Source organism: Mercurialis annua, linkage group LG7 (assembly GCF_937616625.2).
Source record: "Mercurialis annua linkage group LG7, ddMerAnnu1.2, whole genome shotgun sequence".
NCBI classification, from domain to species: domain Eukaryota; kingdom Viridiplantae; phylum Streptophyta; class Magnoliopsida; order Malpighiales; family Euphorbiaceae; genus Mercurialis; species Mercurialis annua.
In genome coordinates, this window is record NC_065576.1 from 37,210,535 (window position 1) to 37,237,128 (window position 26,594).

General features: G+C 34.5%; 3 protein-coding genes across 3 annotated transcripts; 1 reads left to right on the plus strand and 2 right to left on the minus strand.

Annotated features, from left to right (window-relative positions):
- Window positions 1-443: 443 nt before the first annotated feature.
- On the minus strand, window positions 444-5,277 carry LOC126656521 (E3 ubiquitin-protein ligase PRT1). Its single transcript, XM_050351104.2, has 7 exons — window positions 5,009-5,277; window positions 4,694-4,722; window positions 4,409-4,588; window positions 3,220-3,477; window positions 2,904-3,098; window positions 1,693-1,799; window positions 444-1,187 (listed from the first exon to the last, which is right to left on the minus strand). The coding sequence occupies exons 1-7, from the start codon at window positions 5,122-5,124 to the stop codon at window positions 807-809; spliced, it is 1,266 nt and encodes a 421-aa protein (XP_050207061.1). The 5' UTR covers window positions 5,125-5,277; the 3' UTR covers window positions 444-806.
- A 1,692-nt stretch (window positions 5,278-6,969) lies between these two features.
- LOC126655511 (transcriptional corepressor LEUNIG_HOMOLOG-like) lies at window positions 6,970-13,609 on the minus strand. The gene is made up of 18 exons (XM_050349726.2): window positions 13,291-13,609; window positions 13,136-13,201; window positions 12,808-12,905; window positions 12,405-12,514; window positions 11,989-12,281; window positions 11,827-11,902; window positions 11,638-11,746; window positions 11,065-11,114; window positions 10,700-10,966; window positions 10,180-10,254; window positions 9,583-9,807; window positions 9,344-9,485; window positions 9,154-9,263; window positions 8,645-8,794; window positions 8,287-8,439; window positions 8,073-8,189; window positions 7,706-7,903; window positions 6,970-7,445 (listed from the first exon to the last, which is right to left on the minus strand). Exons 2-18 carry the CDS (start codon window positions 13,165-13,167, stop codon window positions 7,302-7,304), a joined length of 2,349 nt encoding a protein of 782 aa, XP_050205683.1. The 5' UTR covers window positions 13,168-13,201; window positions 13,291-13,609; the 3' UTR covers window positions 6,970-7,301.
- A 6,373-nt stretch (window positions 13,610-19,982) lies between these two features.
- On the plus strand, window positions 19,983-21,214 carry LOC126657126 (uncharacterized). Its single transcript, XM_050351762.1, has 4 exons — window positions 19,983-20,027; window positions 20,129-20,275; window positions 20,491-20,574; window positions 20,666-21,214. Exons 1-4 carry the CDS (start codon window positions 19,983-19,985, stop codon window positions 21,212-21,214), a joined length of 825 nt encoding a protein of 274 aa, XP_050207719.1.
- The last annotated feature ends 5,380 nt before the right edge of the window (window positions 21,215-26,594 follow it).

The following is a 26,594-nucleotide window of genomic DNA, read 5'->3' on the forward strand; positions in this document are numbered from 1 at the left end:
AACCTATTTAGACAAAATGAAGTGTGCAGGACCTATTAAATACTCCCTCCGTCCCATTTTATTTGTCCACTTCCTATTTTCACACATATTAAGAAAACATTAAATACTAACCATTCTTCCTTTTGTACCCTTTTTTAATTCTTGAGAATTACTATATCAAAAAAAAAATAGTCAATACAATAATAACAACATTAAATGCCAACACAAATGCAAGAATAATATCCTTTAATATTAAGGGTAAAAGAGGAAAATATGTGTATATAATACAAATGTGACAATCATTTTGGGACATCTAAATATAGTATAGTGGACAAATAAAATGGGACGGAGGGAGTAATTAACTTTCAAAAACTAGATAAATAAAAAAATTAAAATACTAGAGCCTTTTAATGGATAAGCCTGTAATTTATAGGATGTGAACTTTAAGTTTAACCCAAGAGAACTGTAAAAAGAGTACAATATGAATAACCGTGGAAAAGAAAGATGTTTTGTAACGTACAACAGAGCATTTCACTCCTTACCAGTTGCATACAACACAAATCAGAAGATGATACATATCTGAAAGTAGAGTGACTTCAAATTTTTTAGAGAATAAAAAACCCTGGCATCTCGTGATAGAGAAAGGTCCTCGTAATTTTCTAACACCCCCGCCGAACAGAACTTCTAGACTCAGCTCAACTTCATATCGAAACTATTCACATGATGGTTATAAAACAGCTGCGTTGGCCTCTTTTTCCCGCCATTCCGTTGCCTAAGGCCATTGCCAATAATCCCAAACCTTAAATTCATTAAAAAATACTAAAGGTTTAAGTGGTGGATTGGGTCTCATTTTGATCGTTTGAGCTCTCTGGGTTAATATCAGGAGCAGCCACAGCAGTGTCTCCAATTTCCTCTTCAGCATCAGCTGATGTATGTGAGGCAGGGAGTCCATTCTCTGCAACATCAGAAATGTCATCAGAGGTGGCAAGTGCATCAGAGACATCCTCAAACTGCTCATTCAACAACCCCCAAATTATTCTGCGAATGTTGTTAGAATTTATACGCTCAAACTTGTGTTCGGGGGTATGCTTCTGATTAAATCTGCCAGGACGCTTAGAACGAGTATTATAACAGTCTTCACAAAGGTCAAAACCAATTTCCTCAACGCAATCTTTACAACGATATCTATCCCCGGTTACGGGATACATCTGATGACACAAAGTCGCTATTAGTATTATGTATAACAAAACTATTCAATAATGCAACTGAAAGTTGTATTAACCAAATGGTGAATCTAATCCACGCATTTAACTTAAAATAAAAGGTTTTTCTGTGTTATTCATAGCAAGTAACAAATATTGGCATTTGCTAGTTTAAAGAGTAAAGAGAGTTCTTAATGTAAATTGCATCATGCCATGATATTGCGTCCTTAATATGGTTTTCTGACATTCTAATTAGTAAGTGATCAAATAAATAAATGTATCCTAGTCCTAGAGACTAATATACTTAAACTGAATTCATTACAGACAAAAGGCAGTAGAGATGAGAAATGCATCATTGTCAGTGCAACATTATAGCCATTAACACCTGAAAGTTTCTGATAGCAAATAAATCAACCAACCAAGTTTTGATGAGCACACTTGAACAATATATGTCAAATCACTGAAGTAAGAGACTTCACAAAAAATGCATGAAATATGGACTGAAAGTTACCCCACAAAAGTCACAACCAACTCCAATATGAATCTTTGACCGAGAAAGTTCTCCATTCAGCTTTGAATGAACCACCGAGAAACCTTTCTTACTTGCTATTGCAGAAACTGAAGCACAGCATGAAGTAAATTATATTTATATTGTCCAAATATTCAGAAGTTAATAAGATACTAAGGTAGAATGAGATGGGATCAAAAGAAGTGAATAAAAATAAAAACATAGCATCATAGTTATTAAATGCGAAAGGCGACTCGATGCGACCCCCTGGTCCGAGAGCCTGAGGCGCAACGCGATGCGAAGCCTTTTCGAAAAAAGACAACTAAATAAAAATTAATCATATATATACATATATATTGTACTATGATTATAAACCCTATATATTTTTAAGAAGTTCAAAATGCGAAGCCTTTTGTTTTGGATTGGGATTCCCTCAAGTTCATTTTGAACTTGAGGGGGTCATGTTCACGATCTACACCGTCAATTATAAAATAAACGGTATAGATCAAAAAGGTACAATTCCAATCAAATTAATCTACACCGTTCATTTTATAATGAACGGTGTAGATCGTGAACATAATCCCCTCAAGTTCATTTGAACTTGAGGGAATCCCTATCCGTTTGTTTTTCTATTTTTGTTTGTTTAGTTGTCTTGTTAATTGTGATTTAAATAGACTTCAATTAGGTTAAAATATTAAGTTAAACATATTTAGTGACTGCTGGCAGCAGCTTTATAATGAGTTTAAGATAAATACAGTTAAACTAATTAGGTGAAAGTATAAAGCGGCTGCTGGCAGCAGCTATTTAAAAGAGTCCATGTTTTACTTAAACTCTAAAAGGCCCCAATGAATAAAATAGTATTTAATCTTAAAAAAAGAAAACAAAATAGGGCCAAAAATCACAGAGGCTAGCCTCGCCTCACGTCAGAGGCGCCAGAGGTGCGCGCCTCTGGGACAACTCCTGCCTCACGCCTCAGGCGCGACTTTAATAACTATGCATAGCATACCAATTACCAAATGCTTTATAGATATGAACATACAAATAAATGAATTTATTTTATAAGCGTGTAGTCCATTTGAGAACATGCACTGTTGTAAAAATTCCACATGTTTGATGCCCTGCTATGTATCTTATTTAGCCAAGAGATGAAGCGAGTAGCATAACCAAAGCAGTAAAATGACGAGCAGTTATTATTACAGGAAGCGCTTACATACAGCTAGTAGGGTTCTCCATCTTTATGTTTGAAAGCTGAACACCATCTCTTCTCATGGCATAGTCTCTAGAGAACTGTTCCTCTAGAAAATGATCAAGCTCCAAACTTACTTTTGGGAAGTCAGTAGGGTGCAAAGAATGACAAACTTGGCATCGAAGCATCCCATCATTACATGATATGCAACTCTCACAATACCCTGAAACATGACAAAAACATAAAAGAATATAATCTTGAAAATCAAATTGAAGAAATTTTTAGATGATATGTGAAAGTACATAATAGCATATTGGTGAGCTAACTCAAGCGCAAATGGTTACCATGGCCACAGTTAAGGAAAACTGGACGAAAAAGTAGTTGCTTGCATGCATTACACTGTGCGTCAGAAATTGACAGTTGCTTGCAATTTCCGTTACATTCTTGTTCCTTTGTAAAACAAGGCTCTGAGTATGAGTTAGACTCTAAAACAGTTGTTGAGGAACATACATGATCACAGGGATCACATTCTCTATTGTCAGGCGATCCATAGGTAATGTTGTCAAGCTGTGGGGAAAAAGAGCCCATTTCTTTTTCTTCCACTGAAATATCAAAAGGTCATGGAACGATTTAGTGTTTTGCTAATCCTAATCCAACCAGCAAACATTAGATCTAACAAGACTACATCAACTGCAAATTCTCCTTGCCACTTACTACAGTTACAAAAAGAGAGACAGAAATGAAGCCAGCATGCAATGATATTTTGCAAACCCTTTTTATAGACATTTGCAACAACATGGATAACATGAATGGTGATCCAATGCAGTAAATATTACGTTGCAGAAAATTAAATGGAAATAGTGAATGGTTATACAGAAGCAGGTATATTCATTGGTCAAATCAGTAGTAAACAGCAATTAGCATTCTTTCCTAATTGCTACTTATTTACATGTTTACCACTTGCTGTGGCAGTTTTGTTCACAAGCATAAAAATTATCATTATTTTGACAAGCTCAAATCATCATCAAAGAATTTTTTTAATTTCCTATTTGATAAGCATGTGGTCTTTGCTTTCTTGTTATCTCAAAATCATAAGTGTTCTCCACACAAAACAAGATAGAAATGCATTACATTCCTGAATTATTTGTACACGTAAACTACACCATAAAAAGATAATAAAAAATGCTGTGCAAGCCGTTTACCCGGTTCGACTTAAGATTAACACCTAGTCACCCACTATCAAATGGAACAAGACCAAAATATCATGATATAACATCATTTCATCCAAAGAATCTTAAACCATTTCATGAACAACTTTCTCAAATGACAATAACGAATTCATCCGATCAACAACGAATTATCTTGCAGTATTCCTCTTACTTACTAAATTAATCTTTACCGTAGAATTGCTTCAATGAGACTGTGTTCCATAATTTGTTTGTAAGCTCTAAACTAAGTATTCAACAACTAATTGCTACAATAACCATCTTACAATGAACTAACTAAAGTACTTCAAAAGAATAAGAAGCTCACATAGGGTTTGCTCTTCTCTCCTCCTATAGGCAACCGGATAGAGTTTCAAGAGCAAGGCGTGAAGCATCTCGCAGATGTTCGGAAAGTAATTATAAGTATGCCGGCAAATTGGGCAATTGGACTCCCCTAGGCCACTCATTGATTTATGGACACACCAAAAACATGATATATGACCACAAGCTGCAGCCAAAAACGATTAAAACAATAATAAGAACACGAGAGTTACGCTACTCATGTATGTAATTCAACATCTTCAAAGTTTAAATATTATTATCAATGGCTTACAGAGAACTATGGGTTTGAATAGAAGGTCCCTGAAAACAAAATTAAGTGCAGATAAGTACATAATAAACAAACAAACAAAAAAATCAAAACTGCAGCAAACTAACAAAAATGAACTTTCATTTTTAATATAATCATCATCATCATTATAATAACAACAAATTTAATTTTACATGTGTCCCAATCTATCTGATAAAACTTTCCTTTTTAAATTTCCCATTCTAATTGACTAAATATGAACATAAAATTACACACAATTTATTAACTTATCTTAAATAATATGGAAACAATAATAAATGAATAATTTCAAGAACTTACAGACAAATGGAGCAGAGAAAAGAATCGGGAAAATCCTCCATTTCAACCTTGCCGGCGTCGGTGGCGGTGGCGGTAGTTGTGGCGGTGGCGGCGTCGGTGCTTAGGCCTTTACCCATCGGAAAATATATATTTTTATTGACCGGAAAGAAGAAAAGACAGAGAGGCAAAGATTTAGGGTCGATTTAGCCACCTCCCTCTGCTTTCTCTTGTATGAATTTAGGAGAAATAATTAAACAAAGTCGATGAATCAAAATTTTTAATTATTTTGAATATTACTTGTCATTTAATTAGTTTTTTTAAATACTTATAATTTTAAGCAAATTTTTTATTTAAGAACATATTTTAAACAGATTATTAGATAAATCAAATACACCGACAAATATACTAATAAATTTTAAAATATTACATTAATGTTTTGTTTCTTTTGTGAAAAACGTACACCGCAAGAATTTAATTATTCTTTTTTGCATAATAGTAATTAGTTAGAGAAGAAAAAAAACAAAAACAAAGATATCAAGCTAAATAGTTTAACTGAGTCCAACCAGTCTTTCAGTTAAAAAAGGACAAATATTGTAAAAAGGTCAAACCTTTCACAAAAGTTTCATAAAAGTTCTGACCTTTCAATTTTGTCAATTTTGGCCAAAAATTGATTATTTGGTTTCACAAAAGTCCCGGCCTTTCAATTTTGTCGATTTGGCCAAAAATGGAATATTTGGTTTCACAAAAGTCCTGACCTTTCAATATTTGGCATGCCACATAGGCGTTACATAGGCTCCACATAGGCAAATTGAAATCAAATTGAGAGTTGGCCACAATTGAAACCAAATAATTTGTTTTCCGCCAAAATCGACAAAATTGAAAGATCAGGACTTTTGTGAAACTTTTATGAAAAATTTGGCCTTTTTAGAACATTTGGCCGTTAAAAAAAAGGAAATCATAGCTTATTCATGGACTGCTAATCATAAATAATCATTTAAAAAAATTAATAAATTTATCTTGTTTATTTCTCTAAAAACTAGAGAAAATTACACCAAATTATTCAAAAATTGAAAAATTTATGGTGATGATTTAGAATTTTTTTATTGCAACAATCTCTCATTTTTGAAATTTGGATTAGCCCATTTTATGATCCCTCAACTTTACGAATTTTATTTATCTAGTCCCTAAATTTTCATTTGAGCTTATTTGGTCTCTTAACTTTACATTTTTTATTTATCATGTCCCTTAACTTTCATTTAATTAACTATAAGTTTTTTATTTATCTGCTTCTGTAATTTTATGTTTTTTTATTTATCTGATCTTTTAACTTTACATTTTTAAAGACTTGAGAAAAGCAAAAAAAAAATCAAAATTCAGGGACAGATAAGAATAAATGGAAGTTCAGGGGCTAGATAAACAAAAAATGTAAAGTTAAAAGATCAGATGATACCAAATAAAAGTTTAAAGATGAGATAAACAAATTCATCAAGTTAAGGGAGCTTATTTTTATAACATATGAGATGTGTCATTAGTAACGTAAAAAATATAGACTTCACGTTTTTTTATATGAGTAAAATTTAGAGTTATTATGTATTTTAATAGTTTTTAATATATATATATATATATATATATATATATATATATATATATATATATATATATATATATATATATATATATATAAAAAAACTTTATAGTAAATATCATTTTCAAACTATCATCTAAATATTTAATTGAAATACTAAAATGAAAATAATTTAATATTTTACCTAGTAAAATTTACTTAACTACAAACAATTTAAAAAAATATTAACAAATTTAAAAATTACAAGTCACTAAAAATTTTCACCCGAATTCCATCACATCCAACATCTTCTTACCCAAACTGCTCTATAATTTTTTTTTATAAAAACTGATTTTAACAAAAACAAAAATGTAAAACTCAAATAAATAAACGGATTACACGAAAAAACTTTATGACATGGTGGAATTTCAATCCTTTTGAATGATAACATTAATATACATCATACTTTGAATATGGCTCAAACAGTTTAATGAAGAGCTGAAACATTACAACAAATCAGAAATTGATTTATTTACATACTAAGAATCTGCTGTCCATCTTCCACCTAACCAACTGCTCTTTATGCTTCTTTATTCTCAGAAGCTTCGAAATGAAATGGAATATATTCTATATATATATATATATAAAGAAAAAGAAATTATACATATAGCTAATTGAGAAGGAAAAAAACCGGATAGGTCATGAGAACCTTCGTTCATCTCATTGTTGCTTTGCATATTTCTGCACTATTTATTTCCACAGCTTAACTGAGCTGTCATGACTTGCAGATGCTACCATTCCGGTTACCGGAGATTGTGCCAAGGCTGAGATTATGTTCTCATGAGCTGGAATTGTCATACTCTTATTCTCAGCCATGTTCCACAGCTCCAAAGACTGCACTCATATTGTATTTCAGTAAAACGGAACGATCAGTAATTAGAAAAATATTATTTACTAGTATAACAAGTTGTCGATTACTCGATCATTTATAACAATATGGTGCAAACAAAGAAAGCCAGAACTCATCTACTAAAACATATACCCGCCCGACAATCTTAAAAGTGTGTTCTTTTTTCTTTTTGGTAGAAAAAGAAAAATCAGTCAATTATAAAAGTTTGTCCGTTAGTGTTTGGACAAAAATAGAAAGGACCTACCGAAAACCCTCCAATCACCAATAGAGTCGAGTAACTTGGATGGAAAACGCATGAATGGAACTGGTTCCCGTTGGAGCTGAGCTCCTGAATGCATTCTCCCAAGGACAAAGACCAAATTTTCACCAGGTTCTGACTGACAGATGCCAAAATATCTCCATTTGCATCCCAGCAAATGTAGTTCACCATTTCAGAGTGCCCCTATAGAGAGTAGACATGGAAAAGTTGATATCAAAATATTTAAAAAATAAAAAAATAAAGAGGAAAGTCCAAAAGCAATTTCTCATACTTGTTATTTCAACAATAACAATTTGTTGAGCTCAGCCAGAATTACCGATAATTACAGCCATTAATAACTAAAGTGCAATACCTGGAATGAGTGTGTTTGCCTGTCCGTTTCAACATCAAAGATAGACACTACTTTATCTGATGCAGCTGCAAGCAGTTGTCCAGTCCTTGGTTGAAATCTAACCTGTGCAGTGCCTCCCTGCGCAGATGATTGAAACAGATAAGTGATTTGATAGAGGCTTATCAATGAAGAACGGGACATTTAACAAGAAAGAAGAAAATAATGCATAACAAACCTTAGAAACACGAGTGCACGAGAATGGATTGACATTAAAATAGCGAATTTCATTGTCGTTGTCGCTAAAACAGAAAAGATCAGTTTTCTTGGGGTGGAAGTCCAGGGACATGACAGGTGAGTGCCCTGTGTAGGCATTCAGGCAATAGCTTGGCTGCAAACATATAGATAAAAATATAAACCATTATACTGGGAAAGAGGATGTGTAACAATTATGATAATCCAATTAGCAGAACGTCGAAACATGTTAAGGGAAACCAGAGAATGTAAATGTTGTTACAATACAAATTGTCAGTGAAAGTTTCACACATAAAGCTTCAGAAAAAATATATTATGAAGAGTAGGGAAACAGTACTCACATTGGCTGCATCCCATAATCGCACTGATTTATCAACTGAGGCCGTGACCAGCTGAGATGAATTTGGCCTAAAACGAACATCTGTAATAACTAGTTTGTGATCTTCAGGAGTCATCTCTGTCAGCAGGGTATCCATGTTCCAAAGAACAACCTAATACATGCAGTAAAAGGTAAATTATATGAATTGTACAGTTGGTCTTAATATTAAAATTTCAATTCATAAATTTTTCTTCTCATATTTTTAGGAAGTAACTGTTAAGGACTGACTTACTAGTTCAAATGCATAATCATGCTAGCAGATATAGACAAATGATGATACTCAACTAAAAAAGGACAGTATCATGAGATTAATACACTGGGCAGCTGGGAATGCTTCCTAAAATGGTTCAATCAGCTTTTAAATTTACAAAATAACTTCTGACCAAGGCATCACAATGAGCAATCTAAGTGAGATAACCGACGATTCTCTCCTGGTATCATACATACAACGACAGACATTATAGATTGTACCTTCTTGTCATGTCCAGCACTGGCCAGAACCTTTCCATCTGAAGAGAAGTGACAGCAAGTGACTTTGCTATTTCTTGTCCGGACGCAACCAACCTCACCAAAGGTAAAACCTGCAATCAAGAAATACGGCCACAGCTCAAGTACAAACGAACAGTCAATACTCTAATAAGATGATACCACTGTGATTTACCTTTAGTAGACTCTTTTTGGTGCTCAGAGGAATTTGGTTTTAGTGTTCCATATGAATCCCTTCCATCTCCTCCGTCATGCGAAAGAAACTGTTCCATGTTATCATCTAGAGAAGCAATATCTCCAAAGCGGTCCATGTCATCCTGACCACAACAAAATAATATCCTTAGAAGAGGGCAATTTTCACTTTATGAATTTTATATACTAAGGTGCCATCTATCCATTATGAGGAAACTATACCAGCATGTTGGACGAGGATGCAAGACCTCCTGTTCCCTCTGAACCATACATCATCAAGCCTTTTGAAGTGCTGTTAACATGCTGCACACTGCTTGCTGTTGTTATTCCATCACCAGGGGTATGAGTTGATGGAGGAGAACTGGGCGAAGGACCCACTGTATTCCCTGTACCAGTACTATTAGCAGGCCCAGAGGAAGAGTGTTGTTTCCTTTTTCTGTTATTGTTCTGCAGTCAGCGATAGAATCATTAATAAAGTAACGTATTTTATTGTGATTCTTCTAGTTAAAAATCATACAGTTGCAGTGGTGATTAAACCGCAGCCAGAAAAATCACAAATGATCAATCCATTAGGAAGTTTTTCAGGATCGTGGTTGGAGAAAAAAAGGTTTTTGCTTTTCACAAAAAAAAAGTATATACTTTTTGGGTTCTGAAAAACTGATGTTTAAAAAGCACATAATTAACTGTTATTCAAGTTAAAACAGTTTAAAAGCAAAAACAAAATAAACTAACTCAAAAAATTCAAGTTTTTTGTAAACCCTAATTAGCAATTCCAAACAGGCATCTGTGGATTCAAATTAGCTTGAAAATGGGTATAACCTGTTGCAACTGTTGCTGCTGCTGCAATGGGTCCTGCTGCTGAGACGAAGAATGCTGCATCTGGGACATCTTCATCTGTTTAAAATGCACTAAATGGTCAGTGTTAAGGCATTTAGAATGACTCATACCAGCGGAATCTGCATAGAAAGCAATGATGATCAACTTAAACAATTCATAAAAAAGTTTAAGATAAACTCACTTTGTAGGAAAAACTCACGGACATGAGCGGCACATATGCTCAAACTTCCTTCGCTATGCAAACGTGATTATGAGTAAAAAATATGCATCAAGGTATCTATTTAAACGGCCTGATACTATTAAAATCTAATTGAAGTGTTAACCAAATTATTCAAAAAGAAAGGGCAGGTTTGCCATCAATAAAGCTCAAAAAGCACGATTTAGTCTACAAGTCTCATAAATATCTAATAGCTAATAGTTGACCCAAAAACTCGACAGCTCACAAGAAATATACAAAAGGTGTTCAGCATTCACTCAAATCTCATGTGGAAGAGCTACTAACCTTTGGTGAGCTTGATTGCACGGGAGAGCATATTGATCCATCATTTCTTGTGGACTGACCATCTTTCGCATTCAAGGTGCCCCGAGGCAACTGATTTGACCTCCGTGGATCCAGGTCCCCAAAACCACTAGAATTTCCAAGATTGCTCTGTGCCTGAGCATGTGCCAGGACCTGTTGTTGCTGTGATGCCAAAAGAATCTGATTTTGGTTTGGTAGATTAGGTTTCTGCATTTGTACTCCCAGACCTGGCCGCAATTGGTCAAATCCCTGCACGCAATGGAAGTGCTCAGTGGTCACGGACTTAGTTCTCCATATGCAATTTACATATGGAATATCCAGCATAAGAACAGCCTCATACTACTTACAGTTAAAGGCCAGCCCTTCAATGGAAGACCAGTTACACCTTGATTTAATCCTGGACAGAGGAACAAATAGCATCTATATACATTGACAAGGGAAAAAACACACGCTACACCAAGTTTGGCATCTCAAAAGGAAAATAACATAGACCAGATGTTCCTCAAAACAAAATTCTTGATACTTTAAGCAAACAGAAGGTCAGAAGATATTTGCTTGATGATTTGAAATGAACACGATGAGATGACAATTGTCACTATATTCAAACAGTTCTGGATAAACCTGTGAGATTAGGCTGGACGATGAAAATCAAGCAATATTTAGGTGCATAGCCAATTGATTCTGGGTAGACGCAATTTTCAGGAATTTGATTTCTCTCTAGCCTTAGTCATGCACCTTTAGGAACATCTCACCTTAGGCACCTCTTGCTTAAGGTGAGTTCGACTATAATATATGGGTTCCGACATAAATATACCTAGCTAATTTTATTTCTAATGTCTATGAAAAGAGGCAAAAACGAGAGAATCCGACTTGTAAAAATCATGATAAAAACTCATTCAGTAATTTCTTCCACTCATTACCTGCGCCGCCTAGTCCAGACTTTGATTGTAAAATTGCTTGTCCGTAGATCGAGGGGTCCATAGGTAAACTTTTCTGAGTTGAGCCCAAATTAACTTCACTTTTGATATCCTGCAAACTCCAAGAAAGAAACTGGTCACAGTTGGTCGAATAAGCATTTGTAGAATTAGTAAAACGGTTAAAGCAGTTACATTTGTCAGAGGAGTTCGTGCTTGGATCTGCTGAAGAGCTGCAGACATATTTCCAGAGCTACCTTGTACAAGCTGGCTGAATCAACAAGAACTAGAGATATTAAACACAATTCAACAAGTCCAAATTATGCGTATAAAGTTGGGAAACCAAACAGTAATTACCCTTGATGACCATTTGCCGACTTAAAAAGGGCCATCCTATTTGGATCCATTAGAGCTGGTGATGTCTCTGAGTCCATAGAATGAGGGTGCTTTATACGATCTTCATACATTTTCATGGCCAAAACACTAGCCGATGGCTGTCCCATCATTCCTTCAGAGTTCATAGTGTTTATAGAACCAGAAAGAGCTGGATGATTAGGATCCCTTCGTTGCAAAGCACCGCGATGTTGCATTAATTGCAACTGCTGCATTTGCATCTGCTGTTGCTGCTCCCTTGTCTTAAATTGCTGTGCCTATTTCCCATGGAAATTGCAGTTGTATGAGACAAGTACAAGTGCACCACCATGTAATTTCTCTTCCAAGAAAGACATCAAATCAAAGAAATCAAAATAATAATAAATCATGAATAAAGCCACCTCTATGTAAGTTGCAGCAGCTTCCGAATGTTTCTCATTTGTCCTTGCAATAAATATATCCCAAAATACCGACCACCATTCAAACAGAAACCCTCCAGGTGCATCAATTGCTGCACAAACATATCAAAACACTCAGCCACCAATCCAAGTATGTCCCCCAGCTTTTAGAAAGCATAATCAAGTATGCAACAATCGTACAATCACAAAAACATTCAAAAATTTTCCTCAAAAAAAAAAAAAACATTCAAAATTTAGCATGTCCTCAACTAACAGTTCTACTTAAGGAAATTGAAGCCGTATAACACAGAAACATAATATGCTTTCCGTTACCTTAAACAGCCTATCATGCTTTTAGGAAGTTGGCTAATTAGAAAATGAAGTATTAATTAGCTAACAATATTACCTACGGGATCGGTGGCAACCTTCCCTTCAGTCATAAAAGCCTTGGCAGAATTATGCAATTTTCTCTTCAACAAATAATCATGAATATACACATCAAGCCTGCACACACAAATCAATAATTATCACTACATTAACTAACCTGAAAAAAGAAATACATCACTAAACAACGTAGCACGGACACAGACACGGACATCGACACCACAAAATGGTGTTATTTAAGGTTTATACGTCAAGTGTCTGAAACGTTTCCGAAACAGAACACATTGATTGAACGAAGTGTCCGTCCTACCTAAAACACTATAGAAAACCAAAAAAATATAAACACGTACATCTTATCAGCTTCCCAGTTATTCTGTGCCATAATTCTGTTCCACAACAGATTAAAAAACAATTACCTGCAACAAAATACACTAGTTCAGATCTCTCAAACAAAAATTACAACATTTAACTAATAAATTCCGTAACAAAATTGTTAAACCCTTACCTCAAAACGAAATTACACCTCTGAATTGGATCTCCACATTACAAAACCCTATATAAAAAAAATTACTAAAAATAACTTTAAGTTCCGTACAAGTTTTGAATTTTGTTTGAAGAAAAAAGCTGAGCTATAGAAGATACTCTAATGGAGTGTGAGTGAAGTAGAGAGTAGTACTTGGAAGAAGAACAGTTCGATGTTTAACATATGTGCGTGATTGATTTTGTAAACGTACGCAGACGGGAGGTTCGGAACTAGGTTCGGGAGATAAAAGTTGTTAGATATTTAAGGATGTTTTAAAGCGGTCGCACTCACTTTCACGGGAGATGTTGGCTAATTTGCTCTGACATTCTTAACTTTTTCCTCTCTCATTTATAGTTATAGTTCTTTCATTAAATTGTAAGGACTGAACAAAATTAAGGGTTAAATTTATTTTACTACCTTATAGTTTTAACTTTTGACATAAAAAATTATGTTTAATTTTATTACGTGATAAGAGATTACTGGGATGGATTTTTAAGTAAAAGAGGTTCAATTTGGTTAATAAGTTTATTATATTAATTTAATTATCATAAATAAAATGTAATTTAATTTATTCTTAATTCCAATTAGTCTAAGTATAAATAACATAAAAATATTCTTTTTATTAAAGATAGAACTACACTAGATTAGGTGTTAGTGTTGATACTATTAATAAATTCATTTTTAATTCAGTCCACTAGCTTATGGAGGGTGGGTCGAACTCACACTCTCTGAAAGATGTAATGTTGAGTGTTGCCTTTTGGACCAACACACTTGCATATATAAATATATTGTAATAAAATATATTTTATTTGTCGCATTTAAAAAGGGACATATCTCAAATTTTTGTTGTCCCTTATAAAAATAGCAAATCATGATTTTTATGTCATTACAAGAAATTAATGGCTGATACTATACACATAAACTATAAGACTATAATTAATAGGGGTAAAATAAGAAAAAAAACAATAGCAACTAGTGTCTTCTTTTATGTGTGCAAAAAGGATATATTCCTTCTTAAATGGATTATTATTTAATAATTTAATAGATAAAAAGAATTAAAATTATTATTTATTCATGTATTTTTATTTATATTTAGAGTGTAGTAAATTGAGAATCTAAAATTTACTTTATCTATATAAATTAAATATATTTTATAAAATATATATAATTTATTATAAAAAATTGAATATTTCTCGCTAAAAATTCATACCACATGACATGAATTTTAAAGAAAGTTGAAACCATAATGCCATTAAATGAACTTATTTCAAAAATTAATTTGGGGAAGGAAAGGGACTATAATGAAAGAGATAGAACTTTAGGGACTACAAGTGTAAATTAGGCGGAGATATTGAAAAGGGTTTTCCTAAACTGATTAAGTATCGAACAAGTTAGGAATTTAGTTGTAAGGGCGACAGCTCATCATCATCCCACTGACAGTGGGGACTTTTAGCAGAGGGGTGATTGATGACGTGGAAGGGGGAAGTGCTCGAGGTTTAACGATGAATGAATTAAATTAAGGTCCGTGACGAAAGGGGGAGAGGTGGAGTTTGTCATGTCACAAACAACAACGAATAGGCCTTTTGCTGAAGGAAAGGCCCGCTATTGTCCACTTTAGTGCACCCATGAGCTTCATTATGAAGCTCCTTAATATTTTAAATATTTAAATCTTTTTTATATTTTGTTTTTTTTATTAAGATTTTTTTATATTATATCAAAATAAATTAAAATACTGCCAAATCAATTAAATGATACTAAAAAATGAAATATTAAGTGAAATCTAACACTTTATATATTTGAATAGTAAAATAATTTAATGATGAAATGAAAAATTAACGGTGTAAAATATACATTAGAAAGTTCGTCATGTGTGAATTATCGGACGACTTCAATCAACCCAGACTTCTTGTGCATTATAAAAATTACTTATATGGTTATATTTAGAGGTGGCAAATAGATGCCCAACCCAAACACCCAACCCAACCCGCCTAAAGAAATACAACCCATTTGCACCCAAAAAATGTTTGGGTAATTTTGACCCAACCCATTTTAGCCCAAAATTTTTTGGGCTAAAATGGGTTTATAAGAATGACCCAATGGGTGAAATTAAGTTCAAACAAATTTCAATATGAAGAGTATTTGAGTTTTTAAAATAATATTTATAAGTTGTATAATTTATTTTTCAAAATAATTTTTTCCAGAAATTTTTTTTTTCCAGAAATTTATTTTTTTCCCGGAAAATTTATTTTTTTCCAGAAAATTAATTTTTTTCGAAAAATTTATTTTTTTCCAGAAAATTATTTTTTTTCGAAAAATTTATTTTTTCCCAGAAAATTATTTTTTTTCGAAAAATTTATTTTTTTCCAGAAATTTATTTTTTTCGGAAGATTTATTTTTTTCCAGAAAATTATTTTTTTTTCGAAAAAATTTATTTTTTTTCCCGGAAAATTATTTTTTCGGGAGAATTATTTTTTTCCCGGAAAATATTTGTTTCTGAAAAATAATATTTTGAAAAGTAATTTCTTTGAAAAAAAATTAATTTGGTTTTTTTTATTTTGAATCTTTTATCTCAAATATAGATTTCAAGTAGCTCACTTTCTATTTTGGGTAATTTTGGGTTTTCATGACCCAACCCAATCCAAAATTACCCAACCCAAAACTGCCCAAAAATATTGTGACCCAAAATTACCCAACCCAAAAATGCCCAAACCCAAAGAAACCCACCCAAACCCGCCCAAGAACACCCATTTGCCACCTCTAGTTATATTGTCCCAAATTTATTTAATATAAAGAAATTCTAGTATAAAACATTATAAAAATAAATTAAATTGCATAACGATAATTGATTTTAGAGTGTTTATCTCACACAACGGATGTGCCACGTCATTTTTACAACAAGCCAATAATCATTTGCGATAGAGATTCTTTATTTATTGCTTATTTTTTTATCATTAAACATTTGCACATGGCTAAAGGCTCATTGGTTTGTTGCGCAAATAATTTGGCGCAACTGTTGCGTTGTATAATTATTCTTGATTTTATTTATGAGTGGTGAGGTGAGGCACACACTTAAGATCCACTCGATAAAATTGAGACATCATTTTAAAATTCGACTGTGATTGAATTCCATCATGCAATTCTAGTAACCCCATCAACTAGAGATTTAAGTCCAAATACCTGTATTTTATAATTTGTGTGTAAATTTTTATATTCTGTGACCGGAGCGAGGTTCAGACGCCGCTCTCCCAGACTTATGACATCGACTCTATTTTGGACAGGATTTGAGAAAATATGGAGTCACCACCTAACTTAGTTAGGAATGCCTGTTATACCTACTAGATAACCTTACACGCTTATAGGTGAGATTATCATACGCAGGACCAAAAGACTGGGTCCGTGGACATTCTACCGAAACTCTTATACTTGACTTATCAGTTACGTTTGTTTTTACTGGATGTATTCGTTTTATCTCATCTCAACATTCATGAAGTTTACATAATAAATTGCGGGAATTTAAACACATATGAAAGCGGTAAAAGGATCCAATTTAAAACGCTCATATGACTCAATTCTGGCAAATAACAAATGTTCGTAAGCATTCATCTAACTTTAGAGGTTTCTAACAAATAACAAAGTACGCGACACTCTGGATTAATTACATGCATAAGCCTAAAAACCGAATTTCTAAATTTGATCGATTTTATTAAGTTATCTTGAATAATCTATGCAACCTTTAACTATTTTTTCATAACAGTTCTAAATTTTTTAAGTGATTTGCTTGTTTTGTTTTGATTTAACTAATTAACGTGTTTAGTCCTTTATCCAATAAATACTGAATTGGATCACGCTTTTGGAAAACGTTTAAACAATATGGACATAATCAAGGGCAGTTGGATATATATGCAAGGTTATAAATAGGCAAAAGGTACAAAAAAACCTGAAGTTTTCCAAAAGGACAGTTCAGCCCTTTTTGATTTTTTGTGGTACAATGTAGTCCCTCAGTTTTTTTTTATTAAACAAAAATCCCCCTTTCTCCATTAAATGCTGACATGGCTGTAAAACTCACAAGCCAAACATGTAACAATAATTTGTTTCTGACATGGCAAAACACTTAATGCCCTGTCAGCATTACCGTTGTGTTAATTAATGAAAATCAAAAATCAACAAGAACAAAAAATGTCAATTTTTCTTTCTCATAACGTTTCTCTCAAAAAAAAAACTAATTCAGTAAACAATCAATATTTTGCATAGCTTTTACTATTACTTTACCCTAAAAGTGACAGTAAAGAATCAAGTGAAATGGGGTCTTGTGCATTGCCGTTTCTTGCAGGAATCTCTTGGGAGGAATATTGTTGGTCATCGGGACCCTACTTGAAGGTAATTCCTTTTTGATTGTTTTCCTTTGAATAATGCTTAAAGTAATGGGTGGGTAGTGTTAATCAATTAATCTGAGAAATGCATAAATATGTGATGTTCTTGATAAACAATTGTGAAAAATTGATCTTGGGCTTTTAGGGTTTCTGATAAATTGATTTAGGGCTTTAGGGTTCATGTAAAATTGATTTAGGGCTTTAGGGTTTCTGTCCATTTTAATTAGGGCTTTTATAATTTCTGTCCAATTGCATTTGGCCTTTTAGGGTTTGTGTCAATCTAAATTAGGGATTTTAGGTTTAGCGTTCATATGAAATTGATTTATGGCTTCTATCAATTTTTGGGCAATTGTGTAAATAAGACTACTTTGTTATTTGAGGATGGTGAAACTATTGATGCGTGCTTCCCTTTTGGTAGGACATGGAGTAACACCCCTGAGTTCAGTTATGTGGATGATGACAGTGGAATCTTTCCTAGTTTTGATCCAGAATTTCTATCAATTACTCACATTAGGAAGATGTATAATAAGTACCTTGGACTTCCTAATGTGAGTAAAAAAAATTATGCCTTAATAGAAAACCTCTAGCAACCCATATATTCCTGGCCCAGACAGATGATGATATTTGAAGGATATTGAGAAGGAAAGATGATCATATCAAGCTGGATATATACTCAGATCATGATGTGGACAATCAATGTTTTTTCAAGATATTCCTCTACTACCTTGGCATAATTCTCAAGAAGATGGTGAAGATATTGGTGAAGGTGGGGGCCCAATTGTTCAGCCAGTTATGGATATAGATACTGGAGAAGTGATTTATTCTTCTATCTTAGGAAAGTTTAAGCTAGAGGGCAGAGTCATGAAAGGATACTTTTTAGCACCAAAATCCTATTTCTACATCGCAATAGATGGTACCAATGTACTTAATTACAAGGGACATGCGAAAAACCAGGTTTGCCTAGAATGGTTTGAGTCACAGTATGTGGACCCATCTCGTACATAACTGGTACCGATGGAAGCCAACTTCCGGATTAATTTGCTCACTCTTAACATCATTAAAAAAAAACACTAGTTAAGCTTGGGATTAAGCTAGGGGTAAAGAGGATACCAGTATATCACAGAGATGTCTGGGTGGATACAGATCTAATTAATGTCAAAGACTTATCTTGCCTAGATCACATAGAAAATGTTCAGCCAGTTGTTGAGGCAGATGGGGTCCCAATGGATGAGCATATGCAGGAGGCAGATGGGGGACCAGTGGCTGAGACTTATTGTGAGCATATTGCTGAAGATGTTGGCCCGATGGATGAGCCTATTGTGGAGGCTGAAAATCAAGCAGATGTTGAGGTTGATGAAGACCTAACTTCTGAGCCTGTTGTGGAGAGTGAGGGTGAGGCAAAGTGTGAGGAAATTTCTAATGGTAAGAGTGAGAATTAGGGTGATATTGGTGATTGTGAGAGTGAGGATATTGGTGATGGTGGGAGTGAGAATGAGGCTGAGAATCAGTCTCAGTCTGAATCTGAGACTGATTTTCATTCTGAATTTGGGTTTGACAATGAGGATGAGGGTGATGCTGAAGAAGAGGGTGATGCTGAAGGTAACGGTGATGAGATGGCAAATACTAGATCGGAAGCTGAGAGTGAGGAGCATAAGTCAGATGGTTCAACTTATTTTTCAAGTGATGGTTTGGGGTTATATGAGTTATGTGGCAGTGGTAGTGAGGAGGATACTTCCAAAATAAGGAAAGATGCAAACAGAAAGTTCAAGCCGAAATCAACAACTGATCTTGCTGTTGGAATGACTTTTGCAAATGCAGTTGAGGTTAGGAAAGCAATAGCAGATTTTTCAGTGGCTAATGTGAAGCCATTAAAATTCAAGAAGCTTGAACCTAATAGAGTTAGGATTGGTTGTCAAGAAGAAAACTGCCAATTTCTGTTGTTTGTTAGCAGACCTTCAAAGGATGAAAGGATGGTGATTAGAACCATAAATCTGAATCATAGATGTGGTAGAAAATTTCAAAATAGAAGTACTAGCAATAGATTTGTTGCTGGTCAGTTTAAAAAAAGATTTAAACAAAATCCTTCCTTGAAGAGTAAAGAGATAAGGCAACAGTTGAAAGAAGAGTTTAGGGTTAATATGTCAGTTGTTATTTACAAGAGAGCCAAGAGGAAAATAATGTCAGAGCTTATAAATTCCAATTACAAAACTGAGTTTGCAAGGCTTGATGCATATGCAGCAGAACTTTGAAGATCAAATCCTGGCAGCAAGGTACAAGTTGAAATTTTTCCAATCAGGTTACGAGATGGCAAAAGAGTGTTTAGGAGGTTGTTCATATGTTTTGAGGCTTGTAAGAGAGGGTGGTTGAAAGGCTGCAGACCTATCATAGGCATGGATGGGTGCTTTTGAAAGGGAGTTATAATGGGATAATTATTGTGTGCTGTTGGCAAGGATGGGAATAACCATATGTTCCCAATTGTTTGGGCCATTGTTGATGTGGAGGACAAAGAAAACTGGAGATGGTTTTTGGACTGCCTTATTAACTCTCTAGATTTGAAGAATGGGGCTGGCATAACAATAATTTTTGATATGCAAAAAGTAAGTGTTGTGCATTTTTATTTTTTTATTTTTGGTTTTTTATTCCCTGTTACTAAACTTGAGAGGTTTTGTGAACTTGTTTCCATACTTGAGGGCCTTTTTCTAAACCTGTTTCTAAACTTGAAGGGCTTTTTAAAACCTGTTTCAAAACTTGAGGGTCTTTCTTAAACCTGTATAAGACTTGTTTTCCTTTTACTAATAGGGGTTGGTACCAGCTACAAAAGAGGCACTACCATAGGCTGAACACAGATGGTATGCAAGACATGTGTATGCAAATTGAAGTAAAGACTAGAGAGGGGGTGAATTGAAGCTAAAGTTTTGGATATGTGCTTTGAGCACATATGAGGAGGAATTGAGTGAGAATTTGATTAAGATGGCTACTGATCATAGGAAAAGGCAGCTGTTGACTTGCTAAAATACACTCCACATAAGTGGTGCAAGGCTTATATTAATGCAAGATATAAATGTGATATGGTGGACAACAATGTCAGAGAGACATTCAATTCTTGGGTGAATGAATTCAGGGACAGACCACCAATCACACTTCTGAAAGAGATTAGAAAGAAGGTCATGAAAAGGATATCAAACTACAAGATTTTACTTCCACATGGCAAGGTGACTTCTCACCTGATTGCATGGCTACAGTTGAGTGCAATTTTTTTGTTGAGCACTGAATGTGAGATATTGGACAATTGTGATGATGGTTATGAGGTCAGCCATGGTGATGATCAACACATTGAGATTTTCAACAAAAAGTCTTGTACCTGCAGGTTATGGGATATAAGTGGGATTCCTTGTGCACATGAAATTGTAGCCCTATACCATGCCAAGAAGAACCCCTTCGACTACATTTGCAATTATTTCAACAAGATGATGTTCCAAAATGCATATCATTTTTCCCTACAACCTGCTGGGGGCGGTCAAATGTTGGCATTGTGACAAATATGAGGCTATTAAGCCTCCCCCATTCAAGCAACAACCTAGAAGGCCAAAAAAGAATAGGGTTAGAGACAAAAATGAGCCAAAGAAACAGAGTGGCTCTCAGAAATTGGCAAGACAGATTGGTCATGTGAAATGCAGTTTGTGTAAAGTGTTAGGCCACAACAAGAAAACTTGCAAAAACAAAATGTTGCCCCTTCAAAGTGTTGGTCATGGAGGAGGCAATGAGGGTTCACAAGCAGAAACTGCCATGTTATCCATGGAGGAACTCCACAAGCAGCAACTGCCATGTCAGTCAGGGAGGAACACCACAGGGAGCAACTGGCCATATCAGACATAGAGTAACACCAAGAGGAGCAGCTCAAGAATCATATGTATCTATTCTCTTTAAATTGATGCTTTTTATATATGTTCCTAGACTATAGGGTTTTCTTAAACCTATTGCTAAAGTACAGGGGCTTTTTATAAACCTGTTTTAAACTTGGGGGGCTTTTTTGAACCTGCTTTTCTAATGTATTCTCCTTTTGTAATGTTTCCCAAGCACCTACAAAGGAAATGCAAGGAAAAACTAAAAGTTTGCAGAGCAGTTGCCAGGAATATTTCCAAAAATATGGACAAGGAGAAAATCAATAATGGTGTTGGTGTCACTTATGATCAACCAACTGGCAAGACAACATTCCTTATGAATATTATTTGAGTATTAATGCGGATTGTGTATGTTCTTTGTGTGTAAACTTGTTTTGTCTTTTATTTGCAGGGGTCAGCTACTGCTTCCCATATGATTGATCCTGGAAATATAGCAGCTGCCCAGCAACACACTGATGCTTAATCATTCAGGTATTCTTTGAGACAGAGATCACCACTCTTAGCTCCTTCACAGAGGCCCAATACAGAACCTAAAAGGAAGATCAACTTCGCTGCAGATGGTCAAGGACCTGTTAATTTTCCATACACAGCTTCTTCTGGTATCACATACATGGGAAATCCATCCATTACTTTAACCCAATTACAACGGCAAACACGTAACAGGAAGACCCCTATAGATACTGGAGAAAACAGTCAGCAGTTGGCATAGTCTCAACCTGTTTTAACTAGAGGGAAAGCTAAAGTTCAAGCTGAAAAAACTGCATAAGGGCTAGACCATGTTTTTGTGAACTATGAACTGTTTTTTTTTGTTAAGGGCTGATGTGCTAAATTACATTAATATAATAGTATGTAGTCTTTTTGTGTAGGGATCCTTAAGTGGTCTTTTGGAGCAATATTTTTGTAAAGGGCTTCATGTGCTCCTTTAGATAGAATTATACTTTATGTGATCATTAGGCATACTTTTTTTAATAAAGAGCTATTGAGCTCCTTTAACTACTCTTGATGTTTATGTGCAATGATAATGGCTGTTTTGGTATATTATTGATGTTCTCTATTTAGGTTCATTCACAATTTATGTTCATTCACAATTTATAATGCTGATGTAGGCAAAAACATCACAGACTATTGACAACATAAAATCCACTTTCATTTCATCAAACCAAGCCAATTACAATCACAAAGCCAATTACAATCCATGATAGCACTAACCCTAACTTGTACATTTTTTTCTTCCTATTACTGATTTTCAGTTCTTCTTCTACCATCTTTATCTCAAACATTGGTCTCATTAAACCATCAATTGCGCCAAATTCCATATCCATAAACAACCTTCTGTTTTCCCTTTTCAACATTACTCTTTCATTATGCAATTCATTTAGTAACAATTTCAACCTTTACCCTGTTTCTGGATCAATCCACCTAAGAAACCACAACCTCCTCCAACCTGCAAATTATACCAAAGACATCACAGTAAAAAGATGAAGACAAATACCTATTATATAACCCAAAAAAATAAAGCTGGAAACCCCAATCATAAAATTCCAACCAAGAAATGAAGAAATTACATGGTAATTAGGGCAAATAAAAAATCTTCTTTCTGGATTCGTCTCTTTACATGAGATGTATACTTTTGCTATAATGCAGCAATTGCAAACAAGAGCATGGAGTTCAGTGTCACGGTTGACTGACAAATCTTCTCGTCTGCTATAAACCGATGATGTAGAATTAAATGCTTCCAATTATGATTAGGTAAAGAAATGATACGACTTAGGGCAACCAGTGGGTTTTGAACAAAGTAATAGAAGATGATAGAGAAGAGGGGAATTAGGGATTGAGGGAGATTAGGGATTTTTTTCCAGAATGGAATTAGGGATTTGAAATAAGGGAGAAAGGATCTTTTATTTTCATTGATTACTGACAGGGAATTAAATGATTTGCCATGTCAGTAGAAAAGTTACCGTTAGATGTTTAGGTTATGAGTTTAATGGCCAGGTCATCATTTTAATGGAGGAAATTGGACGGAAGGGGGTTATTGTTCAATAAAAGACCCGAGGGGCTGAATTATACCCCAAAAAATAAAAAAGGACTAAACTATTCTTTTGGGGAAACCTCAGGTTTTTTTGTACCTTTTTTCCTTATATATACTTTTTAAACCTTGTAGACCAAAGTGTCTGGCACTTGATGCATTTTGATCGTTGATGTGGTCGGAACTGATTCTCAAGCAGAACACGGAAGTTGTCCGTCTCGTTGATACGAGTCCGCTAGTTCGAACTGGGGTCGATTCCAAGTTTGGATATGTCACGACCCAAATTATTTAGCCGAGACCGGCGCTAGAGAATGTGAGTGTTAGCTCCAAAACCCGTAGCAAGCCTAGAATTCACAATAAATTTTTTGCGAATAAAATATATTATTATGTATAAAAAGTTTCTAGAAAACTCATTTAAATATTGTGACTAAGATATCAAAATATCATATTCTTTTTTTTCCTGAAAACGTATACAAAAGAAACCAGGGTCTTAAAAGCGATATCTCATATCCAGCACTGCCTTGTTTCTAATTATAAGTACGACCAATTCCAATCATGGCAATTGGTGTAGAAATCAAAACCCTAGTCATATACTGACACCTATGGACTACTGCAGCTCTAGGGACTTATACTTTGTGCAAGTCAAAAGACTCCCAACACAAAGGAGATGGTTTGCCTAATCCGACTCCAATCACCTGAAAAACATCAAAAGTGAATGATCAGTATTTGGAAAAAATACTGAGTGAGCTTGCAAGTTACTAAGGATATTATAAAAATATAACATCGCATATTCAAATCGTAAATGAAATCAATATATAATGTAAGAAAATAATATAATATCCTCAAGCGATAGATCCGATCGAAACCCTGAACTTGAACTCCTAACCTTATGTACTCATATCATTTTCATATCGAATCATTTCATATCCAATGGTCCGGCCCCGGGATAACTCAACCGCGTTAGTCCCGACCACCTCTTAATCCCAAGTTGTGAGCCCCGGAATAACTCAGCCGAGTTCAACCCACTAGATACGGGGCTCAGGTTACCTCAACCGAGTTCACTCTCGTATCCATATTCATATTCCAACTTCCATATTTATCACATATCACATATCGTTTCCATATTCTCGACAACAATCTAGACAAGCTAGACTGACTCAAATACTGGTGATCACACAGTCTATTAACACCCAATAGGTAGTTGGTTCCTTCAGATCGTACACCAGATCATATATTCAAAATAATCAATAAAACAATATAACGTATGTTCAAATAATATAAATGCGATGTATCTGATACTAACATTCATAATATATGAAAATAGCTTTTATAAATAATACGCGAACGTAAAATGCAACTCAAGTGACCGCTATCCAAATAATAATATTATTCTCCAATCACGTAAGTTCCCTGCGTTATTTGATCCTTTAGCTATCCCAGCTCGTCGGCCTAGTAGCTCGTCGACACGTCAGTTACTTATCTAGATTACCTGCACGTTTAATTCATAAACGTAAAATTAATGCTATAACCCTAAGTTATAAACTTAGGTTAACACGATTTTATTCTAAATACGTCCTTTAACTTTGATCGTGTTCTAATACTTAGTCGAGATACTTGTTATATCTATTGTTCATCGATTTTCAATCATAGGTTCCTTATATCTCGAAACCCTAATCGAACACGTCATGTTCGATATCCAAATTTCTCGTTTTCGGGGTCTGTATTTCCTTTTCAATGTCCGACACTTTAAAAGTCGGAAACTAGGTCGTAACGGGGCGAAAATTCCCTAAACGAACATGTTGTTGGTTGTGCGAGCGCACAAGAGGTTGTGTGCGTTCGCACAACCTTGTGTGCGATCGCACATACTGTTTGCGCTCGCACACGGTGCTTTCGCACAGACCCAAAATTCACTTCTGGGCCGCTCCGACGTACTCCATCACACGTAAAACGCTCATTCCAACAAAACCCAAGTCTTAGCTTTCCGAAAACATAAAAAACGACAATAGAAACGCGATTACGATTCATTCAATTCGTTTAAAAACGAAACAACCCTTATTCACTAATTCTAACAACAAAAACGTCGAGCTTACCTTTTTTTGAAGCTCAAAGATGGTATAGGATTGAATTTCGAGCAATTCGACATAAAGAACGCGTGATTTAAATGAGAAACGGCGAAACAGCGACGAATTGAAGTGATCGTCACTTTTCTACCTTACTGATACATTTTCTTCTTTCTTCTGGAATGCAAATAACACGTACTGGGATTATTTTAAAGTGTTTAAAATCAAATTGAGACATTTAAACAGCTGATTTCATGGTAATTCGAGCAAAATCGCACCTAAGACAAATAACCATAAAACCACCTTAGCATGCATTCTAAGCATTTTAATCGATATAAATCTGGACATGGCATACAAAATACATTGAAACTGCCTATTAACATACTTCTTTTCAATTTGTATAGCGATTTTATCAAGAACACCAAATTTGGCAATTATGACAATTTATGACAAAAATCAACAAGTAGACTGATATGCATCCTAATACACAAAAATTCAGCGATTGCAATTAATATGGCATAAAAAGTGATAGGAAATTTATTGAGGGTCCATATAAGTACCGTTTTGAGTCATTGGCTCGTTTACTAGCAAATTGGATGCGAAATCCAGCTTCGAATCTGCGGGTACATCCCGTATTTGATTGATTATAATGTTTCAGCTTCGGTCTTAGGACTAAAATTAAATAATTTGAGTGTGTGTCTGTGTGGAGGGAGACGGCAAAACTAGGTCTTTTCCTAGGGTTTCTACCTTTCTTTTGGCCTTTGGGTTTTAGTCAGTTTTCAGTGTTTAACTAAGCTGATTAGCAGTTGTATTTATAATGACATTAGGTGACCTAGATTTATAGGGTTAGATTAAAGTTAAATTACTATTCTATCTTTTAATTTTAATTAATGTTAAGGAGATAATTAAGGAAGGAGTTTGAATTAGG

Bases quoted from the DNA above. Each gene is read 5' to 3' on its own strand.
- LOC126655511 (XM_050349726.2), bottom strand. From the start codon at position 13,167: ATGGCACAGAATAACTGGGAAGCTGATAAGAT. The intron at 12,906-13,135 runs GTACGTGTTTAT...TTGTGTGTGCAG, and splicing joins AACTGGGAAGCTGATAAGAT to GCTTGATGTGTATATTCATG. The intron at 11,115-11,637 runs GTAATGAGTGGA...TCCTCTGTCCAG, and splicing joins GTCTGGACTAGGCGGCGCAG to GATTAAATCAAGGTGTAACT.
- LOC126656521 (XM_050351104.2), bottom strand. From the start codon at position 5,124: ATGGGTAAAGGCCTAAGCACCGACGCCGCCACCGCCACAACTACCGCC. The intron at 3,099-3,219 runs GTAACCATTTGC...GTCATGTTTCAG, and splicing joins TTTCCTTAACTGTGGCCATG to GGTATTGTGAGAGTTGCATA. The intron at 1,188-1,692 runs GTAACTTTCAGT...TTGTGTCATCAG, and splicing joins TTGGTTGTGACTTTTGTGGG to ATGTATCCCGTAACCGGGGA.
- LOC126657126 (XM_050351762.1), top strand. From the start codon at position 19,983: ATGGCAAAAGAGTGTTTAGGAGGTTGTTCATATGTTTTGAGGCTT. The intron at 20,028-20,128 runs GTAAGAGAGGGT...GCTGTTGGCAAG, and splicing joins GTTCATATGTTTTGAGGCTT to GATGGGAATAACCATATGTT. The intron at 20,276-20,490 runs GTAAGTGTTGTG...GGTTGGTACCAG, and splicing joins TAATTTTTGATATGCAAAAA to CTACAAAAGAGGCACTACCA.